Source organism: Triturus cristatus, chromosome 2_1, assembly GCF_964204655.1.
Source record: "Triturus cristatus chromosome 2_1, aTriCri1.1, whole genome shotgun sequence".
Classification (NCBI taxonomy): domain Eukaryota; kingdom Metazoa; phylum Chordata; class Amphibia; order Caudata; family Salamandridae; genus Triturus; species Triturus cristatus.
This window is the reverse complement of record NC_140581.1, coordinates 442,007,884-442,020,286: the sequence shown is the minus strand read 5'-3', so window position 1 is coordinate 442,020,286 and position 12,403 is coordinate 442,007,884. Positions and strand designations below refer to the sequence as shown.

Genomic DNA, 12,403 nt, shown 5'->3' with positions numbered 1-12,403 from the left:
TGAAGAAGGGAAGCTTCAAAGGCCTACTGCTTTTGTAATATGACCCCCAGCTTCTACTGCTAGCCGCAGATGACCGCCCCTGGTTTACACCCCCACTTTGGGTGGGAAAACCGTTGGGAAAATCCAAAAAGATAGGTGTGCCCACCTCTGCCAGCCCCACCCCTAAGGTGTGGGGAAGCAAGGTGAAGCACACTTTTCAGTCCTCGCCATCTTGAGCATGAGGGGACCCCTCCAATCAGGGCTAGGTCTATGACCACTTCCACAGGAGAGTGGCATAATAGAGGGTGTAGTCACCTCACGTGAGGTGCCCAATGGCCCTACCTGCTACTCCCCTAAAACACCGCCTAAATTTAGTGTTTAGGTGGGTCCCCCAGACATGGACCCCAGATCTGCAACAACCTAAGAAGAAACCCTGCAGCAGAAGACAACTGTCTTGGCCCCAGCCCTACTGTCTTGTCTCCAGCTTTGACAGCAATTCGACCTATCTTGCAACAACGACCTTCAAAACCCCCTGGAAGCACTGTTGCCTTAAATAAACACTCCAATCTCCGAAGGACAGTGGACCTGTCCAAAAGAAACCAAATCCAAAGACTCCGGATCCTGAGCCCACTCTGCACCCGATGCCCACGGCCCAAGTCTGAGTGGCTCACCTGTGCAGTGAAGTCTCCCCGGCGATCCTGACCTCTTGTCCATCTTTGGCTGACCTCTCCTGCCCTCTACGGCGGTGCCTGCAGTGTGAATCCAGAGGCTCCCCCGACTGCGACCGGCTCCAATAAGATTACGACGTTCAATGGCACGCTTGCACCCGAAGCCTCTTGGCCTTGGTGAGCAGAACCGATGGTCCCTCTACGACCCCCTACATCCCAACTTGCTTCAGCTGTCATTCATCTTTCTCCTGCAACCTCCGGTGCCACACCTGCAGCCTCTTTGCCATCAAGAAAATCCCCATTAAAAAGCATTAGGTGCCAGATGTCAAATTTGCACCCTGCACCCGGCCGCCCCTGTGCCGCTGTTGGTGTATGTTTGGTGCTACTTTGTGTCCCCATGCTTAACCCGACCCCCAAAGCTTGGCCCCTGCAACTGATCTACTTACCTTCAAGTAGGGCTCCAGGCACCCCCTGTGTCTATCCCTGGGTCAAACTCTGTCTTTGACCTCTGCACCCGGCTGTGCACCTGTGCAGCTGGTGGTGCAGTTTTGGTACTTGCCTGACCCCTGGCCCTTGCTGACTTTTGGCTCAAAAGCCTGAAATTATAAGTTCGATACTCACCTGTTTAACCGTGATGTTGTTTCCCCCTTAGGATAATGTTGGACGTTGTGAAAAAGTTTGTGTCGATTTTTGAAAGTGAAAAGAATTTTTCATTAAAAACATACTTATCTTATTATGAAGACCTGGGTCTTAAAATAAAGTATAAACCGAGTATAATTTTATAAAATTAGTCTGGATTTCCTTCTTGAGTCGTATGTCTATTATTGATCATGTGTGTTCAATAGGTGTCTTACACTCCTCTGTGTTAGGCCTAAGGCTGCTCGCCCACACTACCACTAATAGAGCACTTGGGTTTTACATTGAGCTCTGTACACTTTTGGGGAGCCCCTGGACTCTGTTTACTGTATTACCACCTAGAGATGTCATATACGCGCCAGCTTCCTACATTGGTGGTGCAGCGGTGGGTTACAAGACTGACATTTGTTGTACCACTTGATTGATAATTGATTTCACGTTAGAATAGTATTGTTTTCAATTTTCGAATATTTTTTTTTTTTTCCAAATTGTTTAAAAATAGTGTTAGGGCCTTTAGTTAAGTCCCTACCCAACCTGTTTTAAAAACTTAAGTAGTTAGGCCTTAGAAATACTTAGTTTTTATAAATTCTCTAATAAGACCCCATTTACATTAAACACCATGACTGATACTGCAGGGACCACCCAGGGTCCCTATGCACACAAAGTTTACTAACGTAAAGATTTGTGCAAAGCATGGATAATTGCCGTAGGTCCTAAACCCCACAAAGCCCTTCTCCAGCAGTTGCTGGTAGAAAATGCCCAGTCCCAGGCAAACAAAACTCCCCCTACTGGGGAGGAAGTAGAAGAAGATTAAGTAGATAGGGAGGATGTTGACCTTGTCATTACCCCCTCAGACAGCAACACTTCTGGTAGTAGTGACCCCAGTAGTGTCCCAGATGAAGCAGGAACTATAGATGCAGATCTTCAGAAACTGGCAAGGAGAATAGCTCTAGAAGCTAAACTCCTAGCCATAGAAAAAGAAAGATGTGAGATGGTCCTAGGACCCTTCTCTGGTGGCAGCAAAATAATAAATAGGGAGGCAGACTCTGCTGACTCCAAAATCCCCAAAGAAATTGTCCCTAAATATTTTGAGGGTGATGAAATCACTAAGTGGTTCATTGCTTTTGAGGGAGCCCGTCTTATTAGACCGGTCCATAGGAACCTGTGGAGTGCTATCCTGTGGGAAATGTTCCAGGAAAGTATGAGAAATATGCAACATTCTATGACCTCATGAAGGGTACCCTGATTGAGAGCTTTGGATTCAGCACTGAGGAATATAGGATCAAGTTCAGGGAGGCCATGAAAACCGAAGTTTTAGCCTGGGTACATTTTGTAGATTATTCAGTTACAACACTGGAAGGTGTGTTGAGTGTTAATAATGTGCGTGACTATGAAGGGCTGTATAACCTGGTTATGAAGGAGCACCTTTTAAGTAATTGTCACCAAGATAAACTGCATCAATTCCTGGTAGACCTAGGTTCACTTTCACCTCAAGAATTGGGGAAGAAGGCAGACTACTGGTTCAAAACAAGAGTCACCAAAAAAAGGCCAAACACCCCCCTAAACCTAAAAATAATCAAGAGTCTTCTACAGACACCCAAACACCTGCTCTTGAGGGTGGGCGGCCCAGAGTGCCTACACAGTTTAAGGATGGGTTCCAGGGGGAAGAACTGGGTCTGAGAAATTCACACCCTACCTGCCCTCTAGGTCCTTTCGTTCTGGATCTAAATCTCTTCTTGTGATCCTCCGAGTAAGGAAAGCCAGACTGGGTGGGAACGCTCTCTCTTCCACCTGGGCCCTCTTTATTGGAATAAGCTCCCCATGCATTTGAGGCAATGTCCCGACCACCTACAATTCAGGAAGCATCTTAAGACTATTCTTTTCAGTTTCTGATCATGTGCTAGTAGCTCAGCTTTCCCGTTGCCTGTCCGAAGCGCAGAGATACCCCTTCGTGGATTGATTCAGGCGCTATATAAATAAATAATACACATCGCTGCTCAAGCTGGCAATCACTGGCGTATTGCCAACACGCAGGGCCTATTAGCCAGATACGACTGGGATGAAATGGGGTAGTTGCTACAATATCTCCCAGATGAGCATAAACCTAAAGCCCAAGACTTGGTCCATTAATTTCCAACCCTTCCATAAGGTGTGCTCTAGATGCCGCTGACACCGCAGCTTGAGAGGTCAACACTAGCATCCTTCTCCAAAGGCATGCTTAGTTGAGGATCTCCGGTTTTAAGCCCCCAAGTTCAGCAATTTATTTTAAATACACCTTTTGACAAAACATTTTTTTGGGTCTGAGGTTGATCAAGTGCTCGAAAAAATTAAAAAGGACACTGAGGTATCCATGGGAGTGCTTCAGTCTCCTTCAAACAGGGGCTCCTTTCGGCGCTCCGTTTACCGGGGAGGGTCCAAGTCATCACCCTCAGACAAACACTTCCTCGTACAAGGGTAACAACCAATCCTCTTCCTCAAGAGGCTTTTCTAGAGGAGGGTATAGAGGAAATAACTCAGGCAGGGGTAAGGGCACCACATCCCATTCCCCTATGAACAGTGACTTACCCACGCTTCCCTCCGACTATTCACACCTGTCGGGGGAATACTTCATCAAAAATATCTCCCCATTTGGCAATCTATAACAACCAACAAATGGGTGCTTGGAATTATACAACATGGTTATTACCTGGAGCTTACTGTCAATCCTCCAAATATTCCACCTTCCTCTCAAAAATTGTCACCAGACCACTTGCTGTTGCTCGAACAAGAAGTGCAATCTCTCTTACTGAAAGGAGCCATAGAACCAGTTCCACTTCAGTACCAAGGTTCAGGGGTTTACTCTCTCTACTTTCAGACCCCCAAAAAGGATGGCTCATTAAGACCTATTCTGTATCTTAGAGAGTTGAATCAATACATACTGTCAGAGCACTTTCACTTGGTGACCCTTCAACAGGTACTTCCACTTTTACAGCAGGGCGATTTTATGTCTACTTTCGACTTAAAAGATGCATATTTTCCTATTTCAATTCATCCAGCTCATCTCAAATACCTCAGATTTGTGATAGCAGACAAACATTACCAGTTTAAAGTACTTCCGTTTGGAGTCACCACTGCTCCCAGAGTATTTACCAAATGTCTGGCAGTAGTAGCAGCTCATCTCATTATTCACGTTCTCCCCTACCTAGACGACTGGCTCATCAAAGCCAGCACTTACCAAAACTGTCTGCAACACACTCAGTCTACAATAGACCTACTTCACCCTTATGGCTTCACGGTCAATGCACAGAAATCTCACCTGTGTCCTTCACAGATGCAGTCTTATCTAGGAGCCACTATTGACACTCTCGGGGCTCTTGCCTCTCCCAAAGCAGCCAGAATTCACAACATTCAGTCTGATACTACAGTTTCAACCCAACCAGACATTACCAGACAGAGTATTCATGCGGCTGCTGGGAATTATGGCGTCTTGCATTGCAATCGTACCCCATGCAAGGCTTCACATGCGTCCCCTACAAGAGTGCTTAGCACGTCAGTGAAATCAGTCGCAGGGGTATTTTAACCGATCTAGTGTTGGTAGACTGCCGCAGCAATCGCTCTTTGCAGTAGTGGAACCTACAAAATGTATCAAAAGGGCGGCCCTTTATAGATCTTATTCTTCAGATCATGCTAACAGCAGACGCATCTCTCACCAGTTGGGGTGCCCATCTCCAAGATTACACAATCCAAGGTCTGTTGGGCGAAAATCACAAATCTGCACATCAACTGCCTAGAACTTTGGCGGTGTGTCTAGCACTCAAGCTTTTCAAACTCACCTCATAGGCAAAGCTGTCCTATTCCGTTCAAACAACATGACAGCAATGTACTATGTATAAAAACAGGGAGGGACACACTCTCTCCAACTGTCACGCCTCTCAAAACATTTGGAACTGGGTAATACATCACAGGATTTATCTCCGGGTTGTACACCTTCCAGGAGTAAAAAATCAGATTGCCGACCTCCTCAGCAGAAAGAGGCGGCAAATGCACAAGTGGGAACGTCATCCCCAAGTTCTCCATCTATACTTCCAACAATGGGGATTCCCACAAATAGACCTGTTTGCCACAGTAGGCAACGCAAACTGCCCAAACTTTGCATCCAGGTTCCCACACCCTCTGTCCAAAGCCAATGCCCTATGGATGAACTGGTCAGAGATATTTGCCTACGCTTTTCCACCTCTCCCACTACATCCGTTACTGGTTTGGAAGCTCAGGCAAACATCCCTCACACTGATTCTAGTAGCCCCCACATGGTCTTGTCAACCATGGTACACCACCCTGTTAGACCTTGCAGCAGTTAGCTACATATTTGCAAAACAGACCACATTTATCTCTATTCAAAATCCCTGTAATCAAAGCTTTCATGAAAGGCTTGAAAAGACCCGCACCAGTGTGGAATCTTAACATTGTCCTTACAAGACTTATGGGTCCACCTTTTGAACCCTTACATAATTGCCCTCTACAGTTTTTCATTGAAAGTTGCTTTTCTCATCCCCATCACTTCATTGAGAAGAGTTGGTGAGTTACAGGCATTAACCTTGGAAGAACTTTTCTTTCAACTCCACAAAGCTAATTGTTCTTCGCACCAATCCAAAAATTCCTTCCCAAACTGATTTCTGCTTTTCATATTAACCAATCAGTTGAGTTAACTGCGTTCTTTCCTCTACCTGATTCAGTAGCTGAATGAGCTCTCCACACGCTGGACAGCTTTATGGTATTACATAGCAAGGACTAAGGATTTTCGCAAAACAAAAATCAATCAATCAGGGAATTGGAAGCATGCTACTTACCCATGAGGGTCTCCAGGCGCTGCTGGGGGGGGGGGGGGGGGGGGGGGGGATCTGGATCTGGTTCTGGTTAGCCGAAGAGCCAGGTCTTGAGGGTCTTCCTGAAGGTGTTCAAGTAGGCGACGCATCGGATGTCTGCCGGTAGATCGTTCCAGGTCTTGGCTGCAATGTGAGAGAAGGATATTCTGCCTGCTCTGACTCTGTGGATGCGTGGGATTTCGGCCAGTGCGAGGTTGGAAGATCGGAGGTTTCTTTTGGGTACGTGGAAGTTGATTCTGTCGTTGAGATATATGGGTCTGTTGTGTAGGCGTGAGTGAGGATTTTGAAAGTGAGTCTTTTCTCCACGGGGAGCCAGTGGAAACTTTGTAGGTGTTGGCTGATGTGTTCGTGTCAGGGGATGCTGAAGACTAGTCTGGCGGCAGTGTTCTGTATTGTCTGGAGTTTGCGTAGTAGGGACTTGTTGATGCCGACGTAGAGTGCGTTTCCATAGTCTAATCTGCTGGTGATGAGTGCGTGGATGACTGTCTTCCTTGACTCAGGGGGATCCACTTGAAGGTCTTGCGGAGGGTGTTGAAGCAGCTGGAGGTGACTGCTTTGACCTCTCTGTTCATGGTGAGTGATGAGTAGAGTACGATGCCGAGGTTCTTGCCATGGTCTGAGGGGGTAGGTGGGCTTCCGAGGACGGTCGCCCACCAGGTGCTTTCCCATGCAGAAGGGGTGGTACTTCTCGGCGTTGAGCTTCAGGCAGCTGTTGGTCATCCAGACTGTGACATCTTGCATTCCTTTCTGGAAGTTGAGTTTGGCAGTGGTGGGTTCTTTGGTGAGGGAGAGGATGAGCTGGGTTTCGTCTGCGTAGGAAGCGATGTTGAGGCAGTCTTGTCGGACGATGGCTGCAAGGGGGTCCATGTAGATGTCGAACAGGGTGGGGCTCAGGGATGAACCCTGTGGGACTCCACAGGTGATTTGCTTGGAGTCAGAGAGGAAGGGTGGGAGTCTGATCCTTTGGCTTCTTCCGGTGAGGAATGATCGGATCCAGTCCAGGGCTGTTCCTTGTATGCCTGCGTCGTGTGGTCTGGCGACTAGTGTGCGGTGGGAGACGGTGTCGAAGGTCGCTGATAGGTCGAGTAGGATGAGGGCTGCGGAGTGGCTTGGTCCAGGAGGGTGCGGATGTCGTCTGTGGCGGTGAGTAGGGCGGTCTCTGTGCTGTGATTGCTTCGGAATCCGAATTGGGACAGGTCGAGGACGGTATTCTCTTCAGTGAATCGTGTCAGTTTCCTGTTGACTGTTTTCTCTGCAACTTTGGCTGCAAAGGGGAGGAGCGAGATGGGCCGATAGTTCTTGAGGTCGGTGGGGGTCAGCTGTGGGCTTCTTGAGCAGGGGTCTGACTTCTGCACGCTTCCAGTCGTCTGGGAAGGTGCCTATTTTGAAGGTGGTGTTGATGGTGCGTTGTAGTTTGTGTGCAATGGTGGCCGCAGCCCTGTGGTAGATGTGAGGGGGCCAGGGTTCGATGGGGGCCCCAGAGTGGATGCTTTTCATGGTTGAGGTGGTGTCTTCGGCCGTGATCGGTGTCCAGTTGGAGGTGGTGGGCTGGCTGGTGTTTATGGGGGGCGGGGAGCCATCTGTGGCGCCTGGTGGATGGTCGATGAAGTTGTCGTAGAGGTTTTCGATCTTGAGGTGGAAATGGGTTCCAAGCTTGTCACAGAGGTCTTGGGATGGGGTGATGTCTGTGGCTTCGCAGCGTGGTTTGGTGAATTCTTGAATGACACTGAAAAGTTCCTTGGAGTTGGCCAGGATTTTGTTGTGGATGAAGTGCCTCTTGGTGGCTCTGATCTGGTTGTGGTAGTCCGTCATGGCGTCCTTGTAGGTGGTGTGGTTTTCGGTTGTCTCCAGTACAACTCCAGGTGTCTGCAGGTGCGTCTGGCTTCTTGGAGAGCGGTGGTGAACCAGGCGGCTTTCCTGGGGCGTTATCTGTTGAGGTTGCGTAGCGAGCTCGTCTGCGCAGTTGGAGATCCAGGTGTGGAGTTCTCTGGCTGGGTCGTTTGTGTTGGGTGCCCAGTTGTGGTTGTCAACAGCTGCGGGTGGAGTTAAGTTGCTCGTTGGTAACCTTGCTCCAGTTCCTTCTTGGTGGGTGTGGAGCTGGTTTGGGTGCCTTGGGTTTGTTGATGGCGAAGTGTACGCAGTGGTGGTCGGTCCATGGCGGCTGCATTGTGTGGCTGAATTGGACGCTGTTTCCTGCCGCGAAGATGGGGTCGAGGGTGTGTCCTGCTCTGTGGGTCGGTGTGTTGACGAGTTGTTTAAGTCTGATGCTGGCGAGGTTGTCACGAAGGATAGTGGAGTTGGGGTGACTTGGGTTGTCAAGGTGAAAGTTCAGGTCTCCAATGAGCCCGCATTCTACACGTAAAATAAGGACTACTATGGCCTCCTTAGGCAACTGCATGGTCTACACCACACACATTTACCAAACACTATTGTGTGGATGTGTTAGCACAACAACAGGCTAATGTAGGCCAAGCAGGGCTTAAGACACTATTTCAAACGACTGTAACACCTACAGATTAGCCACCACTTGGGGAGCATACTGCTTTACAGTCTATGCAAAGCATGTGTATCTACAGCACACATGCCTCGAACGGATAATGTTACTTACCCAGTAAGCATCTGTTTTTGGCATGTAGAGCTGTAGATTCACATGCGCCCACCCGCCTCCCCGGACACCTGTACTTGTTGCAGTTCTTCCTATTTACATACATATGCATGGACATTTCTATTCCACACTTACGTACTCCATTCTCACCCCCTTGCGGGAAAACACTCTAACAATGGTGTTTATGCCCATGCGCACTATCACCGAAAGGAGGAGTCACCTTACCTCGTGGCTGGAAAGACTTCTTCAAAAGAAACAACTTGCAGACACCTGGACCCAACACTAGATAGCAGGAGTATGCAAAGCATACTTGCCAAGAACAAATGCTTACTGGGTAAGTAACATTATCCTTATCTTGAGTTGGAATGAAGATCCGGATTACATGGTGAAGTCTGAGTAGTTTGGAGAGCAACCCACTGCCAGTCTGAATCCTAGCATCCTTTGTTTAAAAATCCAGCTACCTTGCTTGGATTTTAGTTTCCCATCTATGAGAGGCTTCTATGAAGGGCACCCCCCCCACCTTGTTCCAAAAATGCAATCTTTGGCTTGTTTCTAGGTGCAGCGGTTTATGTACAACTTCCAGGGCTGCCTGTGTCATGAACCCTGGAATATTCTCCTTAGACAAGTATCTGAGGAGGAGAAAGCAGTAAAGTAGGAACTACTCAAAGATCCTCTCTCCCTTTCATTTCTTTCAAACTACCTAGGTACCACTATAAAGATGTTTAGGAGTAGTCCAGGGTAGCCTTATGACTGGTGCACTTATTGCAAATACAAGCTGCCACCTGTGAGTTTTGATGTTCACGATTATTATTGTAAAATCTATACCTTTATTGTTAACAATCATTTCCACTTATTAAAAAAAAAAAAAAGATACCTGAATGCATCCCCATGCAACTGGACTTAAGCATTGGCCCTGTGTGTATATACTGTGCCCAAACAGAATGCTTTCATCATCCAAGGCTGGTGCAAAGAGATATTGGAGATATAACCTTAGGAATACATGCCAAGGAGACCAATGGAGGGTGTTCCCAATCTCAGTGCACATCAGGAGTGCCCTCCAAGAGCACAAGATCTGTAGTCTGGGGTGGGGCCTCCTCTAGATCAGTGGCCGCCTTGACCCTCCACTCTCCTCCCTTCAAAATGTCCAACTTCTCCATCCAAATTGTTGCCAAACAGGAAAAAATGCAGGCGATTCTCAGGACAAAGAGAAGACATGGTGGGATTGGCACAGCTGCACTGATAGTTGGGTATTTCGTTTTTAAAGTAAATACCTTCTCTCTGAAACTTGAAATACTAAATGCATGTGATTTGACATCCCAGTCTGACAAGAAAGGCTAATCTGATGTAGTTTTGGCTATTTATTGCTTAACTGCACGAATAAGATTTCACATACAAGACTGGTACAGGGATAAATTTAAACGAACCGTAATTGAGGGCAAAAAACATCAGGTATTTTGAAATGGAGTATGTAGAAGTCAATCTTGTATGTATGAAAGTATTAAATTAATAATTATTGTATTTCTTAATTTCAATTAAACTTGTTGTATTTTAATAAAGTAATGGTTTAAATAAAATAATGTTGCTTTTAGCTGGAGCAAACGCATGATTTCAGTTCGTGAAGCCAAAGTATTACCCAGACCAGATCGGGTGGAATGGCGAAATAAATTTATTTGCGTCGAGGGTAAGTTGGCAATGCGCTTTTAATGCTTCACTCTCCAATTTACCGTTTTGGTTATGATTCCTTAAACCATGCACTTGTTTTTACAACCATTATTTAATGCTAAAAAAATGCTGAACATCAAATGAAAATGGTATTGTTCATCTTGAGATACAGTTCATGCTTTCAGCAAGACATATGGAGGTCTCTATCATGGGATCTTCTTGAGTTTTCATATACGCTTAAATAACCCCTTTATATGTGGAATTCATAGCTAGCCAGATAAATTCTATAATGGAGAAATTATTTTAAAAAAGTTACCTTACTGTTGGGCACTGGCTGAATTTTTAGAATGGTGGGCACAATGGATCATAAACTATTATAGTTGTATATCTCTATTTGAAGGCGACTGACGTGCAGTTTATTTTCTGTATATAGTTTTTAATTAAAGGGTATGCAAGTTGTGATCTATTTCACTGGATGTGAGGAATTATTTTACTATGGTTGCATCTGCAATATATAGCTGTGAAATAAAAGCTTAGTGAAGTTTTGATTCTAAAATGTGATCACAAGGCTCAGAGATCGGCTTTTGTTGACATTGTTGCCCCAGATCTAGCACTCGGTTGGGACTGCTTAGGACAAAGGGTATTATTCAACCAAGCCAATCCTGGCACAGCAGTTGCATTTGGTTACCCAAACGTCTGATTTGTGGAAGCAGGCAGCACAGGTGGTTTACCAATGTCTTTCAAGCTAATGCCAGCCCCTAGAATATTGCCAAAAGTAATGTCAGTGTGAACCCTCTCCACACCCCAGTTAAGAGGACAGGTGATGCATGTGCTCCCATTTCTAAGTACCTGTTTGATCAGTATGAGCTCCCCTGGAGTGCTGACAGTTCCCTTCGGACACCTCATTACTACTTACTATTGAATATCGTAGATTGTTTTGTTAAATGCTGAAGGAATCTTTTGTTCCTTCACAATAGCATAACTTTACCCATAGAAAGAGTACTACATATTGAGGAAAAACCCTCTTCCAACTTGCAGCAATACTTCTGTATGACCTGGGTCTTATCCTTGTGCAGGCTTTTTTTATTTGGCCTTCCTGTGACTGTGTTCTCCTTATGAACAATGGACCACATTCAGCCTTTGTGTCTGTTCCATGTTATTGTATTTATTTATTTGTAAAACTTAAATAGGGCTGACGTGGACACATCTGCATGGGATCACTTAATTGTGATTATGTCAACAACAGGAAAAAGTTAAGCACATTTATCATCTACAGAGTAAGTAAATAGCATGTATCCTAGGAGGAACTAGGACAGGGCAAATAGTCTCAGGGGTAAAGTCTGAAAAGAGTCTTTAAGACCCTTTCAAATGACAGAATCTCCGTGGTCTCATGTTCCACTATAATGGAGCAAAACATGAGAAAACGTGGTGTAAGGTTCTGATTTGAATTTACTTGGCTATTGTTATCTTCTATATTAAGCTTGCTAAGCCCCTAATTGACCAAAGACCTGCTGTGTTGTGAAGTTTATTTTTTAGATAGGAAGGCATGCCAGCATGAAAAACTTTGTAGATTATGCAAGTCGTTTCGAATTCAATTATTGCTTCCAGAGAGAAAGTACAGCTCTCTCAAAATGGGGTTGATCTGATTTCTTGGCTCCTGTGACCTTCATTGCACAATGATATTACCTTACTCGGGCATAATTCCATCGCAGCCTGGCCCCATGTTTTGCCTACTATTCCCCAGTAGATGGCTGAAAATGTTCTAAAACTAAATGCTTCCAAGACAGAATATTTGATCATAAAAGATAAAGGGACCATACTTCCTCCTTCTGTCGGACCACACTTAATGGGTCCCTGTCCGCCACCATTTAAGCAAGTTTGTAATATGGTTATAGTAATAGATATCAGTGGATTCACAAGTGGCTGAATTGGCTCCCATTTTTGTTTTTGGTACCTCAAACCTCTCAAAACAGTGTTGCTTTTCCTTGATA

The 12,403-nt window shown here is 45.9% G+C and overlaps 1 protein-coding gene across 1 annotated transcript in view; it reads left to right on the top strand.

Moving 5' to 3' along the window:
* Positions 1-12,403, top strand: part of TENT2 (terminal nucleotidyltransferase 2) — a 693,839-nt gene that overhangs the window by 487,741 nt on the left and 193,695 nt on the right. Inside the window, exon 12 of the mRNA XM_085632248.1 lies at positions 10,340-10,431. Coding sequence (XP_085488374.1) covers positions 10,340-10,431 — 92 coding nt within the window. The remainder of the gene's footprint in view (positions 1-10,339; positions 10,432-12,403) is intronic.